This window comes from Equus przewalskii, chromosome 6 (assembly GCF_037783145.1).
Source record: "Equus przewalskii isolate Varuska chromosome 6, EquPr2, whole genome shotgun sequence".
Classification (NCBI taxonomy): Eukaryota; Metazoa; Chordata; class Mammalia; order Perissodactyla; family Equidae; genus Equus; species Equus przewalskii.
In genome coordinates this window covers 3,062,199-3,084,600 of record NC_091836.1, presented here as the reverse complement: position 1 = coordinate 3,084,600, position 22,402 = coordinate 3,062,199, and the positions used below count along the sequence as shown (strand labels likewise).

The 22,402-nt window shown below is 60.4% G+C and overlaps 2 protein-coding genes across 6 annotated transcripts; one reads left to right on the top strand and one right to left on the bottom strand.

Moving 5' to 3' along the window:
* Nucleotides 1-57: 57 nt before the first annotated feature.
* On the bottom strand, nucleotides 58-9,142 carry MPND (MPN domain containing). Of its 2 annotated transcripts, none has more exons than XM_070622600.1 (13): nucleotides 8,662-9,142; nucleotides 8,327-8,583; nucleotides 7,337-7,573; nucleotides 5,069-5,204; nucleotides 4,651-4,735; nucleotides 4,414-4,510; nucleotides 4,101-4,173; nucleotides 3,940-4,016; nucleotides 2,961-3,129; nucleotides 2,796-2,866; nucleotides 1,917-2,006; nucleotides 1,159-1,251; nucleotides 58-317 (listed from the first exon to the last, which is right to left on the bottom strand). In XM_070622600.1, the coding sequence occupies exons 1-13, from the start codon at nucleotides 8,666-8,668 to the stop codon at nucleotides 231-233; spliced, it is 1,479 nt and encodes a 492-aa protein (XP_070478701.1). In that variant the 5' UTR covers nucleotides 8,669-9,142; the 3' UTR covers nucleotides 58-230. The 2 variants fall into 2 exon arrangements, with proteins under 2 accessions (XP_070478701.1, XP_070478700.1); XM_070622599.1 differs by having other exon boundaries at nucleotides 58-1,000; nucleotides 8,662-8,790.
* A 2,012-nt stretch (nucleotides 9,143-11,154) lies between these two features.
* STAP2 (signal transducing adaptor family member 2) lies at nucleotides 11,155-22,241 on the top strand. Of its 4 annotated transcripts, XM_070622601.1 has the most exons (13): nucleotides 12,327-12,561; nucleotides 15,159-15,230; nucleotides 15,370-15,492; nucleotides 17,834-17,890; nucleotides 18,449-18,549; nucleotides 19,404-19,538; nucleotides 19,939-20,008; nucleotides 20,100-20,202; nucleotides 20,328-20,402; nucleotides 21,403-21,546; nucleotides 21,631-21,723; nucleotides 21,799-21,873; nucleotides 22,098-22,241. In XM_070622601.1, the coding sequence occupies exons 1-13, from the start codon at nucleotides 12,448-12,450 to the stop codon at nucleotides 22,220-22,222; spliced, it is 1,287 nt and encodes a 428-aa protein (XP_070478702.1). In that variant the 5' UTR covers nucleotides 12,327-12,447; the 3' UTR covers nucleotides 22,223-22,241. The 4 variants fall into 4 exon arrangements, with proteins under 4 accessions (XP_070478703.1, XP_070478705.1, XP_070478702.1 ...); XM_070622602.1 differs by lacking the exon at nucleotides 20,328-20,402 and having other exon boundaries at nucleotides 11,155-12,561; XM_070622604.1 differs by having other exon boundaries at nucleotides 12,326-12,561; nucleotides 21,631-21,873.
* The last annotated feature ends 161 nt before the right edge of the window (nucleotides 22,242-22,402 follow it).

Sequence of the window (22,402 nt, the reverse complement as noted above, 5' to 3'; positions counted from 1 at the left end):
GTTCCGCCACCCAGACAGCGGCTGGGACGCCCCCCCGGGGGAGACACACGCCTGGGCTGTTTGCTTCTTGCCTTTATTGTCCGAGCCCCTGCCATCACGCAGGCACGCGGGAGGGCAGCTTAGAGCCACACGAAGCCCCCAGACCCGATCCCCTTGCCCAGAGCTGCCGGGTGCCAGGAAGGGGCGGGAGGCCCAGAGTCTGGCCCCCGGGTCGTGGGAGGCCGGTGCCCTCAGCTCCCTTGCTTGAGGACGCTGCAGACCTGCTCCAGCACGTGGCACAGGCCCTGGTCCTTGGGCGTCCTGCTGGCCAGGGACATCTGAAACAAGCAGGGCTGGCGCCTCAGGGCTGCGCCCAGTGGTCCCGGCCCGGCCCCCCCACCATTCCTGTCCCTCAAGGCCTTCAGTGCTACAGCTGGGCCCAGGAGCTCTCTAACCAAGGTGCGGCCGCGTCCCTAGAGGCAGGCTCGCTTTTCACCGAGGAGCGTTGCATAACCCGGCCCGGCTGCCCAGCGGGGAACGTGGAACGTGTCCTGTCTGCTGCATTCCAGCGCCTCCTGTCACCCCAGCTGCCTCCCTGCCCGGGTCTCACGGCCGGGATCACCCAGCTCCAGGGCCTCCGAAGGCAGCCGCGGCCACCCCAGTGCTGGCAGCCTGAAGCCCCGGCCACTGGTTTTTAAAAAATTTGAAAACGAGCGAATGTGTGAAACTGAGTGAGTCCACGAAGAGGGTTGCGAGCGTCTTCTGAGAATGACTCTGAAGCAGGAAATAAATCAGACACACTCCAGAGGCCGCCAAGCCTGATGTAAATGTCCCCGACCGTGGGGCCCACGAGCTGGAGAAAGCCGCCACGACACCAGCTGCTCTCTGTTTTGCTCAGCGTTGCTTCCGAAGCCGCTCACAACCCTCCGTGCGCCCCCCGCCGGCGGCCATGGGGAAACGGGGCCGGAGCAGCCTGGCCAGCCGGGATGTCCCCGGGGCCTTCACGTTCTCATCTGCGTTTCTGATGGCAGAGTGAATTTCCGGCTGAAACCCTTTTGTGCACGAGTTCGGGAGCCACAGTCCCTCAGGCTGCCGGTGGGTGTGTTCTTGGGAGCCCCCCCAGAACCGTCTTCCTAAAGCAGGGGTTTGCACAGGACTTGGGGCGGGGGGCGGTCTCACCTTGAGCTTGTCGAGGTAGGTGTGCTCCTGGGTCCAGAGCTCCTGGAACCTCACGAGGTCGGGGGCGCCCTTGTAAAACTCCACCAGCAGCATCTGCGCGATGAGGGGAGGATGGGACCCCCTCGCTCCCGCCCTCCCTGCGCACCGCATGCCAGGCGCCGGGGATGCAGCAGCGAGCGGGCCGGACACCGCTGCCACCCCTGACGGGCCCTCCAACCTAACGCGGCACATAGACGTTACCGTCACCAACAAGTGCCACCCGGGAGAAACAGGGAGCTTAGGAGGAGGGTGCGACTGAACCCCCCTTAGTTCATATTCTGATTCTTCATAGCCACGCAGGCCCGACATCCCTCCCCGGGCTGGCCTCATCCCAAGTCTGGGGCTGAAATCACAGGGGTGCTGAACAAGTTCCGTTTTCTTAAGCCTCTCTTGAGCCGCAGGCATTTAAAACCGTGTGTCTTCCCACGTGTCTCCCCTTGGAGAATCCGGGGCTGGGGCAGCGTGCCTGGCATGTTCCAGAACCAGCAGCGAGGCCAGGCAGGGGAGCAGGCGGGCAAGGGTGGGGCCACGGCAAGGAGCTGGGTCGGAGCCTAAGAGCCACAGGTGGTCTTCCGCAGCGGAGGAGGAGCCTGACCTGATGTGGCTGCTACAGCCACGGCCTCCTGAGTCTGACCCAGTCAGGTCCATGCAGCTGGGTGCCTTCAGCCCCCACCCGCCCCTCCCTGGGGCCCCCGCCACCCCGCCCGGGATGAGCTCACCATCTCATGGAGGATGTCATTAGTCAGGAAGCTGTCCTGGACGTAGGCCATTTCCACGTCCATGGGGATGCCGTAGTCACTAGGCCTTTGCTGGCGGGGACACGAGCCGGTCACCCCCAGCCCCCAGCCCATGACGGCAGGGGACAGCGGGAAGTGCCCTGGGCCGGGAATGGGAGAATGGACCCTCCAGGCCCGGCTCCACACCGGGATCAGAGGTTCAGAGCCACGAGGGACGTTAGTGGAACCTGGCAGTGCCACTGGGCAGGCAGGCGGCATCTCCCGGACAGGAGAGGCAAAGAGAGAGCCAGGGTCCCGGAATTTCTTTCCAAAGCTGATTTGTGACCCCAAGATGGACTCGGGGAATGAAACCGGGCGAGGTCCGGGGAGGAGGCCATCTTGGCAACAAGAGCAGCATGCCACAGGTCTACATCTCTCACACCCAGGCCCTCGCCGGAGCCTCAGGCAGGGCAACGACCATGTGCCCATTTCACAGACGGGAGACCCTGAGGCCCCAGCTCCCGAAATGGGCCCGGAACCAGTGTCGGCCCTGGATCGCGAACAAGCCCGGCCCGGCCCCGCCCACACCACCCAGCCCCGCCTCCGTCCACACTACCGGCCCCGCCCACACCACCGGGCCCCGCCCACACCGCCCGGTCCCGCCCCCGTCCACACTACCGGCCCCGCCCACGCCGCCCGGTCCCGCCCCCGTCCACACTACCGGCCCCGCCCACACCGCCCGGTCCCGCCCCCGCCCACACCACCGGCCCCGCCCAATTCCGGGCCCCGCCCCCGCGGCCCCGCCCCCGTACCCGGCCCCGCCCACACCACCGGCCCCGCCCACATTGCCGGGCCCCGCCCACACCGCCCGGCCCCGCCTACCTCAGGGGGCGGCATCACCCAGAAGGGCGAGATCTTGGACTCCGGGCCCGGGTTGCCCGAGTAGTACGGGGCTGGGGGACGAGAGTGAGAGAGGGGGCTGGGCCCGAGGAGCTCCGGGGCCCAAGGGGGCCGCACGCGCACACCCGCCCCCGGCCCGGGCCTCACAGCAGAGCAGGGCGAGGCAGGGCTGGAAGCCGTTGCTGGAGCCCTGCAGCCGCAGCTGGTAGTCCATCTGCGCGTCGATGTCCTGCAGCGACGGCAGCGCCGGGCTGTGCGGGTGGCTGTGGTACCAGCCCACCAGGGACAGGCCCCGCAGGAGCAGGCTCTGGTAGATCTGGGGGCAGAGGCGAGGCTGGCACGGGCAGGCCCGGGGGGCTCTCCCAGCCCTGTGCGCCCACGCCACCCCCTGCCGCCGGCGCTCCTGACACCCATCCAGCCCTATGCACGCCCAACATGTCATGAGCGCCTGCTGTGTACCAGGCTGGGGGACACCGCAGCGACCAAGACAGACGCTGCCCCCAGCCTCACCAAGTCCAGTGAGGGGACAGTCAACAAATACACATATAAAAAAGATGCACCTGTCATAACGCAAAGGCACAAGGTTACCAGGGCACAACGCCTAGCACACAGTAGGCACTCAGTAGTTAGCTATGGGGACAAGCGGATGAGCGCGCAAGGGAGCAGCAAAAAGCATTCCCGGATGCTGGGAGCGAGCAGAGGAAAGTGCATGCGTAAAGAGAAAGGAAGAGGCGGGCGGAGACACCTGCGCGGAATGAACACCTGTTCCACACCTGTCCCCAAGGGTCACCGGGGGGGGGGGGGGGCCGAGAAGGTGGGGGCGGGTGCATGAGCGCAGCTCCAGGCGCAACCTAAGCCCCGCGATGAAAACATGAGGAAGGATGGCAGCTAACATCTAAGGAGCCTTTCCCAGGTGCCAGGCCCGGCGGGGAAACCGAGGCTCAGAAGGGAAGGGGCTGGACGTGTTTGCACAGAGAAGGTGCGACCGTGGGGTCACAGGCTCACACACGCTCATTTGCACACTTGCCGAGTGTCGACACTGTGCCAGCCGCCGGGACACGGAGGCCGGGACACCTGTGTCCGTGCCAGGCCTCCCCAGAATGCCCGTCCCCGCGCGCCCGCTCACCTCCTCTTCGATGGTGGCCGCCGTATCCGCGTCCCCCAGGCGGCTGCGACAGGGGAAGGCTCTCAGCACCGTGAGCACTGCGCGGACGGAGGCGGGGACAAGGCGTGGACATCGACCCCGGCCCCAAACAGCCCCCTGCCCACCGGGCCCCAAATACCCACTCTGGCTGTTGATGTCCCAGCGGCCCCCCAGGTACCCCACGACCTCGCTGCGAGTCAAGTGGCTGTGGAAGTCCTGGGGAGGGGAGGGACAGCGGAGGCCACGCGGTCAGCCTGCAGCCTGGCCCCAAACGCCAGCCCGCACAGCTCCCTCTTCATCCCAACAGTGAGTGTCAGCGGGGACCAAAGCAGGTACAGGCCTCGCTCTCAAGGAGCTAGCAGCCCAGGGACCCCCACCGTCCGGGGCGCCCCAGCCCCCTGCCCGCGCCTGGGAGGCCCTGGCCCCCAAGGGACAAGGTGGGAGCGGCGCACACACCAACAGGAACAGCACGTTGCTGGAGACGGCCACGTTGAACGGCTGGAACTTGTTGATGGCCGCGAAGGATGTCACTTCCACCAGGGTGTGGGGGTTTCTGCAGGAGCCAGGGGGTCCCACGGCTTCAGGACGCCCCACGCTGGCTCCCCAGCCCCCCACAGCCAGCTCTGAGAATCAGAGGCCACTTGTCCCAACCCTGCTGGGGGGCAAGGGGGGGACACATGGGGCGTAACTGACCTGGCGGAGTCGCGGCTGCCCAGCATGCAGTAGCGAACGGGTACCCGGGTCTTGTTTTCCACCCGCTTCCCGGGGGGCGCGGCCTCTGCGGGGTTGGGGGGGGGGTCCAGGAAAAAGCGCAGTGTCAGTCCCTCCCCAGCCCGGGACGGATGCAGCCCGGGAAAAGCAAGACCTGGCAGCCCAGGAAAGCAAAAACTCCAGAGGCAGCCTTAAAAATCAGGCGGCGGGGCTCAGAAATCAGGCGGCGGGACTAGGAAATCAGGCGACGGGGCCGGGAAATCAGGCTGCGGGTTGTCAGCCGGGCATCTTGGGGGCGCTGAAGAAAAGCAAGGCCACTGGTGTCCCCAGCCTCCTCCCCAACTCGAGTTCTGCCCACTCGCCACCCGCCCTGCCTCCTCCCCTTGCCCGGGCCTCTCACCCGAGTGCGCAGGCTCCGAGGGGCCCTTCGCCGCCGGGGGTCTCCGACTCTTGTCCTCCGCTGAGACCCCTGCCAGGACCTCCTCCTCGTCTTCCTCCATCAGCAGCTCCTCCTCCTCCCCTTCGCTGGCCGGGCTCTGGCGGGGTGGGTTGGGGGACAGCGGCAGGACCCTTAGCCGGGTGCCCCCCACCCTCCTCACCACATCCCACCCAGACCCCTAGCTGGCCTGCCGTTGCCCCAGGTGCCCACTAGAGGGAGGGAGAGAGCAGAGCCTATCAGCGTGGAAAGTTCGGATCCCGCCTCTGCCTCTTACAAGCTGTGTGACTTCAGGCAAGTGCCCTAACCTCTCTGAGCTCTATTTGCCTCGTCTGTAAAAGGGCATCGTGACCACCAGCCGCATAGGGGTGGCGCAAGGGGGAAATGAGAGAATGCGGGCGAAGCATTTAGCATCGCGCCCCCCCCCCCCCCACGTTGCTCCATTCATTAATCAAGCCCGCGTTTGGCACGGATTATTTCAGTCACTTCTGTCACTACCCTCTCCTCCTCTTTCCCAAACTGCCCCTGCGGAGGGGACCGCTCTGTGTCCATCTCAGTGTCTGTCCCCACCCCCTCCGGGCAGCGTCTGACCCCGGGGGTCCCGGGCACTCCTCAGGGCCCCGCACTTGTCCAGCTTCCCTCCCATCTCCCTCGCGGGCCCAGGGCTCGGGCTCCTCCCTCCCCACCCCTCCTGGGCGGGCGCCGTCCACCCTTGGGGCTCGAACCCCGTCTACACCCGGCGACGCCCACAGTCCTGACTCCCCTGAGCCCCAGACGCGGGGTCCAGCGGCCCCTCGACGGCCCCACGCGGCGGGCTCCCGCTCAGCCCGGCCACGCTGCCTCCGAAGGCCCCCCAGACCTGTTCCTCCCGAATCCCCCCGTGTCCGAGGGGGCGACCCCATCCGCCCGCCTGCTCAGAACAAAGCATCTCGGAACGTCGCGTCGGATCCAGCAGCAACCCGGTCAGAAGTACCCAGAGTCCCCCGATGGCCCACCTGGGCCCCCCCGGCGTCGCCCCCTGGACCAGCTGGGTCCCCGGTTCCTGCCCCTGCAAGTCTGTCCTCCCCGCAGCCGCCACCAGAGGGCGCCCGGGAGCCCTGAGTCGGTCCCGCCCTCCTCCTCCCACAGCCCCTCCAGGCTCCCCCCTCCCTCGGGAGAGAAGCCAGTCCTCCTCGCGGCCCCCCAGTCCCCGCACGACCTACCTCGTCCCCTCCCTGCCCTCCCTCCTCCCTCTCTCCCCCTCCTCCCTCTGTTCCATCCAAATGGGCCCCCTCGCTGTTCCTCCAATCACCAGTCCCATTCCTGCCCCAGGGCCTTTGCACAACTGTTTCCCAGATATCCTCCCAGCTCCCTCCCTCCCCGCCTTCAGTTCTCCGCTCAAATGTCACCTTCTCAGTGAGCCCTTCCCTGACCGCCCTAGCCCCCTTCCCATCCTCCTAGCCCCCTTCCCATCCTGCGGGCTCCCCTCTGCTCACTTCTTCCAACACACGCTAAGATGGACTCATTTATTTTGTTTCTTTGTCTCTCTCTCCACCAGGGCAGGGACTTTCCTCTTTTGCTCTCTGCTTTCTCTCCAGCGCCGAGAACAGGGCCTGGCACACAGTAGGCACTTACTAACTCCTTGCTGAACGGCCGGCCCTAGGACGTGGGGTCAAGGGCAGATTTATATGTCAGCTAGGCCACAGTGCCCAGTTATGGAATCAAACGCTGCTCTCGGTGTCGCTGTGAAGGTACCCGGTAGACGTGCTCACATCCACAATCAACTGACTTCCAATAAAGATTACTCTGGATAATGGGGGTGTGCCTCATCTAATCAGTTGAAGGGCTTCAAGAACGAAAAATGTCGTTTCCCGGAAAACTAGGAATTCGGCCTCAAGACAGCAGCATCAACTCCCGCCTGAGTTTCCAGCCCGCCAGCAGCCCTATAGACGTCAGAGTTGCCAGCTGGAAGTTCACCAGCTGCTGAATCTTCACAGAAGATCTATTCTTGTCATGGCACTCGAGACCCTCACAGATCTCCAGCCCCCTCAGCTACCCAAGACACGTGAACCTCCTGCCGCATCCCCTAATCATGGTTCCCTAAGCAGCATGTGTTGCTTCCTGCCAACATGGCTTTGCTATGCCATTCCCTCCCTCTGGAAAGCTCCTCCCTTCATCTTGCTCTGAAAACTCCTACTCATCCTTCAAAGCCCCAGCTCCAACATCCCCCCTCTCTGGGAACTAAGGACACACCTCATCGGCAGTGGCTGTGGGCACGTGGAGCTGGTGTCGCCGGAGCCAGGCAGCCTTGTACTTGTCCAGCTTCTGGCCTTTGTACTTGACGGAGGCCCAGCCGCAGCCGGACTTCTTGGCCGGGTTCACCAGCTTCTTGCAGTGGGTGGCCCAGGCGCTGGGTGAGTTGAACACCTGCCCCGTCTCCTGCCACACGATCCTCCCGTCCGGCTGCAGGTCCCCCAGGAACTTCTTCCCCTGCCGCGACAGCACGCAGGACCTGCTACCCAGCAAGGCCCCTCCTCCAGGAAGCCCTCCCTGACCCCACGCTGCTCCCCAGGGCTTGGCACCCACTTCCCACTACAGCACCCCTTCCCAGAAGCCTCCAGCTTGGGTGCCTCCCAGTTCACAGATGTCCACCCTCACCATCCTGATCAGCCTGGATCGAAACTGCCCAGTCACGTGTCTGTCCCCCTCTCCCCTCTCTGGACCGGGAGACCCCAAAGGGCGGGGACAGCGTCTGTCTTGATCACTGCTGTGTCTGTGACACCCAACACACAGTGTGGCATGCGGCGGGTGCTCAAGTCACAAATTGCTCCCATTCACACATCAAACAATAGCAAAGTACCAATAACAGTAATAATAGCGAGCACTTATAAAGCACTTACTGTATGCCAGGCCCCCTGCGGAGCGCTTTATTCATTTAATCCCCACACGGCCCCACGGGAGGGGAAAATCCCATTCCACAGATGAGGACACCAGGGTCCCGAGATGGGGAGCGAGGTCACACGGCCAAGGGAGCCGGGGTGTCCTCCCCGAGCCTCAGTTTCTCCTTTGTGGAATGGGGAGTTTGGTGAACGACGACGTCCTCCCGCCCAGAAGAACTCGTGCTGAGTCTGGATGCTCCGGGCCTCAGTTTCCCCTCCCCACACCCGGGCCCGGCCTGCAGCCCGGGAGCTCCGGGCCTCAGTTTCCCCTTCGCGCCCCGGCTGCGGGGCGGGGGGCGCTCACCAGGTAGTAGATGGACAGCACCCCGGCGCCGGGCTCCAGCAGCGCGTCCTTGAGGAGCACCCGCAGCGTCACCGCGCGCCTGGTGAGCGCGCCCCCCGGGCCGCCGCCGCCGCCCCCCGGCCCGGCGCCGCCGCCGCCCCCGCCGCGCGCGCCGCCCGCTCCCGCCGGCCGCTCGGGGTCCTCGGCCTCCGCCTCGTCCTCGTCCTCCTCCGGCGCCTCCTCGCCCGCGCCGCCCGCCGGGGACAGCGGCTCCGGAGCTGCGGGCAGCGACAGGCTGCAGGGGAGGCCGCGCGCCACCGCCCCCCGCCCCCCGCCCGGCCCCGGCGCCCCGGTACCTGCCATGGCCGCGCCGCCCCGTGCGCCCGAGCGCGCCGCCTCCCGCTTCCCGGCACGTGACGCGGCTCCGCCCCGACCGGGCCGCCCCGGCCATTGGCCGCCGCCGGGGGGCGGGCGGGGGGCTCGGCCCGCTGGGGCGGGCGGGGAAACTGAGGCTCCGGGCCTGCGCACTCGGGGCTGGGAGTCGGGGCACTCAGCCCTCCGCGACCGTTCGGGAAACTGAGGCCTGGGGCCACCCTCCAGGGGAGGCGGGTGGGAACCGAGAGCGCATGGGCACAAGTGGGGAAACTGAGGCCCGGGACTTGTGCTTTCGGGGGACTCGTGGCCCCACCCGAGACCACCACCACTGGGGCTGGGGGGCGCCGGGGGCTTGGGCAGGCGGGGACACTGAGGTCCGCGGCCACCGATCTTGAGGGACCCAGAGGCCTCGGCCTTTGGGACCAGCGGAGAAACTGAGGCCTGGGAGAACGAGCCACAGCGCCCGGGGACCCGGATGGGGAAGCAGCCCCGACCGCGGGTCTAAAGCGCCCGAGCCGGGCGCGGTCTCTAAAGGGTTAAATTCCACCCTCTCGGCCGATTCCAGGATTGGCGCAGAGCGGAGCCTGCCAACCAATTATACCAGGGCTGTTTCACCTCCAGCCAATAGGCAGCAGCCGCCGGAATCCCTCCAGCCAATCATCGTTAAAATGCTACTTCCGGGGAAACTGGACCCGTCCCCCTATAGGAGCCAATCAGCAGGGGCCCCTGAACCTCACGCATCCAATCAGTTGCAGAGTCTGGTCCTCAGCCAGCCAATCGGCTCTCGGGTCCAAACCTTCCCCGCAGGCCCGCCCCCCGCGCGCGCTGGCTTTGTGGGCGGGGCCTGGCGGGATGCGCGCGGGCTGGCGGCGTCCCCGTCCTTTGTCCCCGGCCTCTGTCCCGGGACCTTGACCCGGAGGCGCAGCGCCGGGAACCCCCAGCCCCCTGCAGGGCTGGAAGCCCCGGGTGGGGGCTCCCCCAGGCGGCTGGGCGCCACTGGAGGGGTTTACCCGGCCCCCAGTGTGGAAGGGGGCGGGGGCGGGAACGTGCAGCCAGGGTGTTCCGGATCAGACTGGACCTGGCTCCGGTCCTGCTCCAGCGCTTCCCAGCTCTGTGACTTTGGCCAAGTGGCTCCCCCTCTCTGTTTCCCGTGAGGATTATAATTCCTGCCTAGGAGTTGTTACGAAACGGCTTGACATAGAGTAAGAGCTGGATAAATGTGAATTACTATTATTCTCTTTTTGTCCTGCCCAGCCCTCCTTTTGCAGTGCCCCCCCCCCCATCCCCACTGTGGGTCCAGCCAGCAACTGAGGATACCCCAGCTCCCCAGACTCAAATTTGGCCTCTGTTTATTGCCCCACGCTCTAGCTCACTTTCTCTTCGACTCTCTTCCAAAATCCTGGGCTGGACCGCCAGCCTCTCCCATCTGCACCCTGGCCATCTCCTCCTTGGGCCTCAGGCCTCTATACTCACCCTCGACCCCATCCATCTTCCACCCTGGCCCCGGAAGGATCTTGCTAAACTGCCACTATTACGACCTCCCACCTCTGCTCTAAATCCTTCTATGGCTCCCCGTTGCCTTGGATAAATTAAAACTAACCTCTGTGACTTTATTAACCATTTACCATTTACAGCACCCCTATATGGCAGATGCTGTTATCAACTTTATCAGATAGTTCAGCAGATAAAGGATGGCCCGGGGTCACACAACTCTGGAGTGGATTCCAAAGGCTGTTCTTTGCTGTGCGTTTAAAGTCCACTTAACCCTCTAACTATTAAGGAAATTGAATTTGTCACTTCAAAACTCTGGGAAAAGAAATCTCTAGGCCCGGATGGAGATTCAAAGAAGAATGAACGTCACTTTTACATAATCTCTCCCGGAGACGTGAAGAGGAGGGAACGCTTTCCAATTCATTTGATGAAGCTAGCATTACCCTGATAGCAAAACCAGATAAGGACAGTGCACAGAAAGGGAACTACAGACCGTCTCTCGTGAATAAAGACGTGAAAATCCTTAACAAAATATTAGGAAATAGGATTCGGCAGTATAGAAAAAGAATTATACACCGTGACCAAGGGGGGGTTATTCCGGGAATGCAAGGCTGGTTCGGTATTCCAAAAGCAATCAGTGTCATCCGCTCATATTTAACAGGCTGTGGTAGGCAGAATGATGGTCCCCGAAGGATGTCCAGGTCCTAACCCTCAGGACCCGTGAATATGTTAGGTTTATGTGGCAAAGGGGACTGGAGGTTGCAGACAGAATTAAAATTGCTAATCAACTGACTTCAAAAAATAAAGAGATTATCCTGAATTATCCTGGCGGTCCTAATGTAATCACAAGGGTCCTTAAGAGTGGAAGCCAGAAGTTCATTCAGAGTGACATGCTGGGAGGAGCCCACCCCGCTGCGGCTGGCTTTGTAGATGGAGAAAGGGGATGTGAGCCAAGGAATGCAGGAAGCTTCTAGAAGCTGGAAAAGTGTAGGGAAGAGATTCATCCTCTGAGCATCTAGAAAGGAACGCAGCCTTGCAAACACCTTGATTTTAGCTTCGTGAGATCCATGTAGGACTTCTAACCTGCAGAGCTGTAAGATCCTACATTTGCATTGTTTTACGCCTCTAAATTTGTGACGATTTGTTACGGCAGCCGTGGAAAACTAGCACACGAGCTAGAGAAAAAAGGTCACACGATCGTATCATGGATGCAGAAAAAGCATTTGACAGAATTCCACACCCACTCATGATAAAGTCTCTCCACAAACGAGGAACAGAGGGAAGCTATGCTCTCACCACTCTTGTTCAGCCCAGTGCTGGAAGCTCTAGCCAGCTCAACAAGGCAAGAAAATGAGATAAAAGGCGGACAGATTGGAAAGGAAGAAATAAAACCAGCCCTCTTTGCAGATGACACGACAGTTTATATAGAAGAATCTCAAGATATCTCCAAAAAACTCCCCCAGAACTAATTAATGAGTCAGTTCAGCCAGGTTGTAGCATGGAAGATGAGCACGCCAAAATCAATTGCGTGTCCATGTACTAGCGAGGAGTGTGTGAAAACCAGAATGAAAAATACATTAAATTAAATTAAATTAAAAATGCTAAAAAAAAAAAAACAGGCTTAGATGTAAATCTGACAAAACAGGTACAGGAGTTGCATGCTGAAAAGTACATAACGCTGATGAAAGAAATGGGGTTTAAATAAACAAAGAGGCAGACCATGTCCATGGATAGGACTTGGCGTAGTAACGATGTCCAGCCTCCCCCAATTCATATACCGGTTTAGCACAATTGCTATTAAAATCCCAGAAAGATTTTTTTGGTAGATATAAGCGAGATTATTCTAACGTCCAGGCGGTCCGAGGGTCATATATGGCCTTCGAATGGTGTTCCTCTTGTGTCCTCTCTTGTCACATCCCCTTGCCACCCTGGCACCACATTCTTCCCTGCCTCGTTTCCACGCCTTAGCTTTGTCAGGTCCCTCCTCCTGGTGCACCGTCTGCCGGTCTCTGCTCTGCACCCAATGCCTCCCAGTGGCTCCCTCCTCCCTTCCATGAGTCCAGCTAGGCTTCCCGATCCTCCTGGGGAGACCAGAGAGGCCAGGATTTCTCGAGGATCCCTGGACCTGCCCAGCCCAGTCCCCGCCCAGCGCTTGCAGAGGAGGGAGCTCAGCAGCTGACAGAAGAGAGGAAATTCCCCTGGAACCTGTTTCTCTGCTTCCTGGCCCAGCTGGGGCTCTCACTGGAGGCAGAAGCCAGGCGAGGACCCGGGCCACCATGGCCTCGGCTCTGAGCCCACCTCGGGTCCCCAAGCCCAAGCCCAAACCCAAGGGTGCCCTGCCCTCACACTACCACGAGAGCTTTCTGGAGAAGAAGGGACCTCGAGACCAGGTAAGGAGGGGAAGGGAGCCTGGCACTGCTGGGTTGCCCAGGCAGGTGTGGCACCTCTCTGAGCCTTGATTTCCCTACCCAGCGAAGGGGGGTGGGGTGGGTAGGGCAGGGCATTTCTCTCTGTGTCTCTCCCTGCCTGTCTCCATCTGTCTCTGTTTTTCTCTCTCTCTTTCTGTCTCAGTCTTTCTCTCTGTCTCGGTCTCTCTCTCTGTCTCTCAGATATAAACAATATCAGGGACTTCCTGCAGGAAATGGGGAGCCTCTCTCCTCCCCCAGCCTGGAACGGACTCTGTGAACCCCAGCTGCAGGGGTCAAGGTCGGGAAAGGTTGCATGTGGGGGCCATGAGAGCTGATGGGCTCGCACTAGGCAGGACCACATACTGGTCATGGGACCAGTGTGTGTGTGTGTGTGTGTGTTGTGTGTGCATGTGTGTGTGTTCCTCAGGATAAAGTCCCAGCCCCTCAGTTTCCCCTAAGGCCCCATCTCTCCCTCCTCCCTCCCCATACTCCTCTTATAACCCAAACCCACCACCCACTGCGTTTCCTGCCCACCTCCCTGCTTTAGCCATGGCAGTTCCCTCCTCCTTTCCTGCTACCTCCGGGAAACTGGAGGAAACTGAGGCATGGAGACCTTAAATAACTTATGCAACAGCACATAGCTTGTGCGTGATGAAGCAAGGCTGACCAAATGGAGTTTAATCACTTATTGCTCTATTCGCAGTGCCTGGAACACTGCCTGGCACAGAGTAGGTCCTCAGTAAATATTAGTTAAATGTAGGTATGCATCTATGGATGGAAATATGGGTGAGTGGATGGATAGGTGGATGGATGAATGGATGGATGGATGGATGGATGGATGGATGGGTGAATGGATGGATGGGTGGATGGATGGATGGATGGATGGGTGGATGGATGGATGGATGGATGGGTGGATGGATGGATGGATGGATGATGGATGGGTGGATGGATGGATGGTTGGGTGGATGGATGGGCAGATGGGTGGATGGAGAGATGAGTGGATGGATGGATGGATGAGTGAGTGGATGGTGGGTGGGTGGATGGATGGATGGATGGGTGGATGGATGGGTGGATGGATGGATGGGTGGATGGATGGACGGATGGATGGACGGGTGGATGGACGGGTGGATAGATGGATGGATGGATGGATGGATGGATGGGTGAATGGATGGATGGGTGGATGGATGGATGGATGGATGGGTGGATGGATGGATGGATGGGTGGATGGATGGATGGATGGATGGGTGGATGGATGGATGGGTGGATGGATGGATGGTTGGGTGGATGGATGGGCAGATGGGTGGATGGAGAGATGAGTGGATGGATGGATGGATGGGTGGATGGATGGGTGGATGGGTGGAGGGATGATGGATGGATGGATGGGCAGATGGGTGGATGGAGAGATGAGTGGATGGATGGATGGATGAGTGAGTGGATGGTGGGTGGATGGATGGATGGATGGGCAGATGGGTGGATGGATGGAGAGATAAGTAGATGGATGGGTGGATGGAAGGGTGGATGGATGATGGATGGATGGATGGGTGGGTGGATGGTGGATGGATGGATGGATGGATGGTGGATGGATGGGTGGATGGATGGGCAGATGGATGATGGATAGATGGATGGATGGGTGGGTGGATGGTGGATGGATGGATGGGCATGTGGGTGGATGGATGGAGAGATAAGTAGACGGATGGGTGGATGGAGAGATGAGTGGATGGATGGGTGGATGGGTGGGTGGGCGGGTGGACAGATTGATGGATGGATGAATGGGTGGTAGCTGTCAATATAAGCACTATCTCCATTATTGGGGGTCCTAGCTTCTCTTCCCTGAAGGAGTTTAGTACCTGTGCTGTCTCCATCCTTCTGGACCTTGATCTGTTTAGAAACAGAAGCCACGTCCCACTATTATTTTGCCCACAACAGAACCGGGTGCAGAGTAGGTGCTCAGGGAATATTTGGTGAAAAGTAAACAAACCCTTGCATTCTGAGCTGTATCAGCCCCGTAGATCTCCAGAGAGTTAGGACGTTTGGAATTCAGAAACCAGGGGCGAAATCCTGAATCTGCAGACGTTCTGGAGTCCAGAGCCTTGTGAAATTCTAAGCCTGTGGACTCAGCACCTGGCCCAGGGCCTGGCGCCTAGGAGATGCCAATGAATATTAATGGGGTGGATAAGGGGACAGGGGACAGAGGGGAGGTAGGTATGCGTGGATAAGTGGGTGGATGGGTGGATGCAACACCAGAAGTCCAGTCACCTCAGCTCACTCCCAGAGCTCCCACCTCCACAGATCGGGGGGCTGCTCTGGGTCTCCCAACCCATCAAGGTTCCCTTTGCTGCTTTCTTGGGGAACAGCAGACCCCCAGAAGCTGGGCCCTGTATGGGGAGGGCCTGCCTGAGAAGAAAACATTTGTTCAAAGACCCAAAGCAGGTGAGGAGGGGAACTGTGTGATGATCTGGGGGAAGAGCATCCAGACAGAGAAAACAGCCAGTGCAAAGATCCTGGGGCAGAGTGGGTGTGATGGAGGTCCCCAGCTTTGCCACTTCACCTCCTTCTCTTTCTCCACCTCTGGTCCCCAGGATTACAGGAAGTTCTGGGCGGGCCTGCGAGGTCTCACCCTCTATTTCTACAAAAGCAATCGGGACTCCCAGGTAAGGATGAGAAGAGAGCTCAAGAGCTGGCCCGCCCTTGACCTCAGGGCCCAGGCAGAGGGTGTGGGTGGTGTGGCTGAGCCAGGGAGCTTGAGAGGCCACAGGCCTGGTGCTCAGATCCCCGCTCCTGTGCCCCCAGCACGTGGAGAAGCTAGACCTGGGAACATTCGTGAAGTTCATGGATGAGGCCCCCTGGGGGAGCGCCCAAGATCCTGGCATCCACTTCAGCCTGGTCCTCCGGAACCAGGAGGTCAAGTTCAAGGTAGGAACGTTGGTGGGGCTGGTGGGAGACCCTCCCTCCCCGTCCTGCCCACCATCAGCACACACTGGCATGGAGTCAGAGTCCACTACTGGGCTGGAGACACCAGGCAAGTCACTTAAGCTCTCTGGGCCTCAGTTTCCTCAGCTGCAAAGTGGGACAATATGTCTAAAGTGCCCAGGACAAGATCTGACCCACGAGGATCATCACTGCTATCATTCAGTCTTTCAGTGAAAATGATTGAGCCCCTACTGTGTGCCAGACACTCTTCTAGTTGCACAGCCCTGAACAAGACAGTCCCTGCCCTTGTGGAGTTTACAGTCCAGTGGCGGAAGCACATGATAAACAATATCAATATGTAAAATCTATGGAGGGTCATTTGGCGGTCGATGCTAGGGAGACAAGCACCAGGGAAGGGAGAAAGGGGGATCAGGATCTCAATGTCAAATGGTGTGATCAGGGAAGGCCTTACTGAGGGCCCAAAGGAGGTGAGGGAGCCAGGGCAGTAGATATCTGTGAAACAGCTCTTCAGCAGAGGGCACAGCATGTGTAAAGGTCCTGGGGCAGGACCGTGCCTGGCGTGTGGGAGGAACCTCAAGGAGGCCCGTGAGGCTGGAGCAGAGGGAGCCAGTGGGAGAGAGGGAGGAGGCAGGGCAGGGAGGGGACAGGGGCAGGTCATGTAGTGCCTTGTGGGCCACAAGGAGGACTTGGACTTTGACCCTGAGGGAGGGGGGAGCCCTGGGATGGTTTAGAGCATAGGAGATACATGATCTATGTTTTTAAAAATGTTGATGTAATAACCTTCAAGAATTGCCGGAGTCCCGCCCCAGCTGAGTCCAGGTTCCTGAGGGATGGACGGGGTCAGCACAATAAGGGGAAAATAAAGAGGACGTGAGACTTGGGTTGGTGTTAGCAAGTCCAACTTTACTGTGCACAAGTGTCGTTTGTATATTTTTCAGGATTAGTACAGAAATAGTTCTACAAATATTCTCAGAGAGATAAGGAAGTAAAAAAGGAGCACAAGAACATTTATTAGCATTCTATTCTATAGAGCATAAGGTTAATGATCATCTTCTCCACAATTAACTAGTGTTTGTTGTCTCTAAGCTAAAGGAGATAGGTACCTAGGCATCTGTTGTAATTCATGGTAAAGTTAAATCAAAGAGAGAAGGTCCAGGCCTCCGGGCAGGACAGCATTCCGTCTGTTTACATCCTGGGGGAGCCATCCCTGCCTCCCTCAATCATTTACGCCATTAGTGTAGATGGTTAATGGGAACAAAAGGCGACTCCAGGGTGTCTTATCCCCAGGGCTATCTGCATTCTCAGTGGGCAGTTAAACATCTTTACATTTTCACGCCCTTTAGGGGGTGAAAGCATTCCTTTGTCTTTTAGATTGTGGAGCTAACAGTCCCTTAAACACACTGCCGGAGAAAGTACCATTTTGTTAGTAAAGTAAAGGGCTGAAAAGCTAAGCTAAACTATATATCTTCAAGAGTAAAAAACAGAAATAAGTATAGACACAACCTTGATAGAAAGCATGAATATAATTCAGAAAATATCAGGGGTGTCGGCCGGCCATTCTTCACCGAGGGGCATCCCTGTACCCCTCGGCCCTTCTCCTCATCAATTGTTTATTATTTATTGCTTTTAGGAGAAAACCTCTATAACATTTTAACAGAAAGCAGAAGGTCAAGAATAATATGTTGATACTTCTTGATCATCCAATTAACCAGCAAACTTAGAAGGACGATGCATATATGTTTAGACAAAGAACTGGAAGGAGAAGGAAGCATTAACCAGATGGAGGCCATAAACCTAATTCGACATCTTATCTGGGCAGATTCCTTTCTGCTTGTCTCAAATGGGACTGTGTGCTCCTCCGTTAATTAACTGAAAAATATCTTGAAAGTTACCTGCAGGTGGTCACATTCTCTTACTATATCTAATTTTCCCGGGAGGTAGTGCCTCCCAAGCAGCCACCCAAAGGAGTGAAAACTGGAGGTTAAGAAAGGAAAAGGAATGAAGGGCAATTAGAAGCAGCACAGGTTTCAAAACTATGTGAGGGGCCGGCCGGTTATTCTTCACCAAGGGGCGACCCTGCACCCCTCGGCGTTAATCGGCTGGACCCTGTCAAACAGCCGATCAAATGATGTAGCCACGGCTCCCGGCAAAGAATAATAATATTACGAAGGACTTATATGCAGACAGCATCTTAAATTAACCCGTCCTAACTCATTGAATCTTTAAAACAGTCCTTGGAAACAGAGGCTATTACTCCTCGCCCCCATTTCACAGATGGATAGACTGAGGCTCATCCACGTGGACTCTTTCTTTCCCGCCCTAGGTGGAGAGCCTGGAGTCTCGCGAGATGTGGAAAGGCTTCATCCTCACGGTGTTGGAGGTGAGAGTGGTCTCCCCCGGACTCCCCCTGGGCCTCCTCAGAAATCCCCTTTTTTCTTTCCATCCTTCATTCCCCCAAACAAGCCTCTGAATTACAGCGCACTGCTCTCAAACCGGCCGCCTACAAGCCAAATTTAGCCCATAAACATCTTCTGTTTTGCCAACAAAGTGCTAAAAAATTTAAAGTTAGCTGCCAGCACTTAAGAACCAGGAGTTTTAGTCAACGTTCCTGATTTCTATTTTGACTCATTTGTTCCCTGTCCGGCCGCTGCCGGCCATCGCATCTGGCATCTTCCTGGCCCCTGCAGGCCGTGACTTTGAGACCCCACCTTCTAGCATCTGCTTTGTCCCGCACCCCATCACCGAAGTCCCTCTCCGCATCCTCTCGACAACCTCTTTGCTCTGTGAGGTGTAGGGCGGCTCTGGAGCCCCCGGATCCGGGTTTCCATCCATCCGGGCTCCGTCCGCCCTCTGGTCTCAGTTGGCCCTCTGTGACATGGGCGCAGCCGCCCGTTCCCTGACGGCCGGGCGCGGTCTCTGTGCCCCGATCGCCCCTCAGCTCCGTGTCCCGTCCAACCTGACCCTGCTGCCCGGACACCTGTACATGATGGCCGAGGCCCTGGCCAAAGAGGAGGCGCGCCGCGCGCTCGAGGCGCCCTCGTGAGTGCCCCGCCTGGCCGAGGGGCTCCAGGATGGGGGCGGGGTGCAGGGCGTGGCGTTGGGTCTTGAGTTGCGTACAGGGCTGCAGCCGGCCGGGGGCGAGGATTAGGTCCTGTATTGGGAGCCCGATTGGGGGATTGGGGGCCGGGACAAGCTGGCGGGGGACGGGTCTGGGTCACCAGGAGTCGGTCTGGGTCTTTAGGGGCGGGTCGTGGTGTCTGGGGGAGGGTGTGGGTCTCCAGGGGCGGGTGTAGGTGCCTGGGGGCGGGTCTGGGTGTCTAGGGGCGGGCCTAGATGTCTGGAGGCGGGTCTGGGTCTCTACAGGCGGGTGTAGGTGCCTGGGAGCGGGGCAAGATTTCCGGGGACGGGTTTAGGGGCCTCGGAGGCGGGCCTGCGGCTCCGGGGGCCGGGTTACGTGTCTGGAGGACAGGGCTGAGCCTCCGGAGGCAGAGTCTGGGCCTAGGGGACGAGGCAGGGTCTCCAGGAGTGTGCCCGGGGGCGAGGCTATGTGCGGGTGGGCGGGGCTAGGTGTCTGGGGGGCGGGGCTATGTGCAGGTGGGCGGGACTGGGGTGTCCGGGGGCGGGGCTATGTGCAGGTGGGCGGGACTGGGTGTCCGGGGGCGGGGCTATGTGCGGGCGGGCGGGACTGACTGCCCGGGGGTGCGGCTATGTGCGGGTAGGCGGGCCTAGGTGTCCGGGGGCGGGGCTATGTGCCGGTGGGTGGGGCTGGGTGCCCGGGGCGGGGCGTGGCTGGGGGCGTGGCTGGGCCCAGGGGCGTGGTTACGTGCGGGAGGACGGGCAGGGCCTCTGGGGGCGGGGCCTGTCCTGAGTGAAGGGCGCGGCCCCGCCGCCAGGTGCTTCATGAAGGTGAGCCGGGTGGAGGCGCAGCTGCTCCTGGAGCGCTACCCCGAGTGCGGGAACCTGCTGCTGCGGCCCAGCGGGGACGGCGCGGCCGGAGTGTCGGTCACCACGCGCCAGATGCTCAACGGGTGCGCATGCGCGGCTCCGGAACCGGGGGTGGGAGGAGGGTCAGGCACGGGGGCGTGGTCAGAGGTGGGGGAGGGTAGTCAGGGTTAGGGGCGGGGCCAGGTCGAAGGTGGAGTCAGAATCCCGGAGCGGAGCCCGCACGAGGGGCGGGGCCTTCCCTGGGGGTGCAGTCCATCGGGGCATGGTCCTCCCAGGGGTCAGTGCCAGGACTAGGAGAGGGGTCTTTCCTGGGGGTGGAGGCAGAGCCTGGTCCCCGCTCCTAGAGAGCCACGCCAGGAGGGGCCGTGGTCAGTGTGCAGGGGAGCTGGAGGGGGTTAGGACCCCCACGGGGCGGGGCCAGGGCGAGGGGCGGGGCCTTCCTTGTCCTGAGCCCGGCCACCCACTCGCCCGCTGCCTGTGCAGGACGCCGGTGATCCGGCACTACAAGGTGAAGCACGAGGGCCCCAAGTACGTGATCGACGTGGAGGAGCCGGTGAGCGTTGGGCCAGGGTCCTGGGAAGCGCGCTGACTGGGTCCACGCCCCTCCCCCACCCGCCCTGACCGCGCCCCCTACCCGCCCCCAGTTCTCTTGCGCCTCGCTGGACGCAGTGGTTGACTATTTCGTGTCGAACACCAAGAAGGCGCTGGTGCCCTTCCTGCTGGATGACGACTACGAGAAGGTGCTAGGTGGGTGCGGCCTCAGGGAACTCGGGGGGTCTAGTCCGCGCCTCTCTAGTCCGCGCCCCGTCGGGGACACCCCTGGAGCAGTCCCTGGCCGCCGCGCCTCCTCCAGGCCGCCCTCTCTGTTCCAGGCTACGTGGAGGCAGATAAAGAGAACGGCGAGAGTGTGTGGGTGGCGCCCTCGGCCCCCGCGGCCCCCAGCCCAGGTGACACCCCCTTCCCACGGCCGCCCCTGGGGCAGAGGGGAGAGAGACCTGGGACCTACATGGCGCCGCTTGTGCCCAGTCCTGCACACAGACTTGCAGGCACCCAGAAATTCCCCAGACCGTGCCCTCTAGGGCTTTCCAGGTTGTGGCAGAGCTGGACACAGACCCTCCCAGCCCTGTAGGGCCGCCCCTGGGGAGCCTGGAGTTGGGGAGAAGTGAGGGGGCAGAGTGGGGGCAGGGCTGCCTGGAGGAGGAGGTGTTTGCTGAAGGTCTCAAAGGATTTCAGGATGCAGAGGTGTGCGATGAGGAGTCCGAGGCTGTCCCAGGAGCAAGATGGGAAATGAGGGTGGGCGCTGGGAAAGGGGCAGAAGGAAAGCTGGAAAGGTCTGTGGGGCGAGCGGCAAGGTCCTCCGAGGGCTAGGCAGATGTGGGGCGCCCCCTGTGCACGATGGGCGTGCACAGCCACGTCCATACACACGTGCACACTCACGGACGCCAACTGTGTCCAGCTGCATTATCAGAAGCTCCTATGCAGACAGCTTTATCGACAAGGGCTCCACGCATGCATGAATACAAGTGTCACACACTTTCGGTCCCGTGCAGCCACATGCAGACCTTAAGCCACAATCAGGTGTGTGCACACAAATACAGACGCATTCGCCCACAAGCACAAATTCTATTTATAGATACACGCGTGTGCACACCGGTATAGACCAGTACTGAAGTGTATGACCAAGCATCCTTGCCTTGTCGTGTGTATACACACATTAGGCGTGTGTGACAAAATCTTTCCATATATCCAACTTACGCAAATTCACCCAGTGGATGTGTATGTGGCACAGGGACACTAACATGTGCACACATGGGCACGTGCGCAGACACCCACGCCTCTGTGTAGGCGTGCACACGTGCATTCCCGCTCACGGAGGCACACAGACCCCCGCCACCCCGAGGTGTCCCTGCACCACGCGGGCACCGACTGACTGCTGGGTCCCACCAGATCCTGCACCCCCGAAGCAGCCACCTCCTGCGCCCGTCAAGCCTGTGTCCGGCCAGGACAAGCGGCCCCCGCTGCCCGACCAGGATGAGAACTACGTGATCCCCATTGCAGATGCCCCCGCTGCCAACTACGTGAACGAGGATGGTGGGTGGGGGACCGGGGCTGGCCGAGAGACGGGGGCGGGAGGCGAACAGCCAGAGGTGACACGCCACGCCTTTGTCCACGCAGTGCTTCCCCCTGGTCGACCCGTCATCCTGAAGCCCAAGAGGTTGGCAAAGGTTCAGGCAAAGCCCCCAAAGCCACCTGTCATGCCCAAGCCAGGTAGGGGTACCTCCTCCCAGCCCCTCCCTCATCCAACGGAGGGCCAGCCTCAGCTGTCACCGCCTTCTCCTTCAGAGCCCAGAGGCCTGAACGGCGGCCCGGCCAGGAAGCCGGCAGGCAGCTCAGCGCAGGCTCTCTTCCCCACGACCGGTAAGGGGCCTGAGGGGTCGACGCAGGGTGGGCTTCCAAGGACCCCACACTCTGAGGGGCCCGGCGCTGGTTTAAGGCTCCGTCTTGAAACTCCTCGTGCCTTTTGGACACATTTTCGTTTGCCCCGGGCCCCGAATTCTGTGGCCGGTCCTGGGTGGATGTGGGGGGACGGGACGCACCGGGGATCCCAGCGCCGCTGAAGCCTCGGGTCCCTGCCCCCCCAGGGTTGGGAGATGTGACGGCAGAGCTGGAAGAGAAGCTGCAGAGGAGGCGGGCGCTGGAGCACTCGGCAGGACGTGCTGGGGACCAGCGGGCCCACCTCGGAGCCAAGCCGTCCTCCCAGAAATAAAAGCTCGCGTGACCCCTGGGCCTGTGCGTTTGGCTTGCTTGGAGGGGCCCGTTGGATGTCTGCCCATAGCTGACCCCATTGACCCCCAGGATCCTCAGCTCAGCAAAACCTGCTGTCTGACCCTGTAAGAAAAGCCCATTTCACAGCTGGGGCAATTGAGGACCAGAGAGGGCCGGGGCA

What these genes read in the sequence shown, in the direction of transcription:
- MPND (XM_070622600.1), bottom strand. An exon ending in CCACAGCCACTGCCGATGAG is followed by an intron (nt 5,205 to 7,336) that starts GTGTGTCCTTAG and finishes CCACCCCGCCAG; the next exon opens with AGCCCGGCCAGCGAAGGGGA. An exon ending in CTGGGACATCAACAGCCAGA is followed by an intron (nt 4,017 to 4,100) that starts GTGGGTATTTGG and finishes CCGTCCGCGCAG; the next exon opens with TGCTCACGGTGCTGAGAGCC.
- STAP2 (XM_070622604.1), top strand. Translation starts at nt 12,448, where the DNA reads ATGGCCTCGGCTCTGAGCCCACCTCGGGTCCCCAAGCCCAAGCCCAAA. An exon ending in CGCGCGCTCGAGGCGCCCTC is followed by an intron (nt 18,550 to 19,403) that starts GTGAGTGCCCCG and finishes CCCCGCCGCCAG; the next exon opens with GTGCTTCATGAAGGTGAGCC. An exon ending in CGACTACGAGAAGGTGCTAG is followed by an intron (nt 20,203 to 20,327) that starts GTGGGTGCGGCC and finishes TCTCTGTTCCAG; the next exon opens with GCTACGTGGAGGCAGATAAA.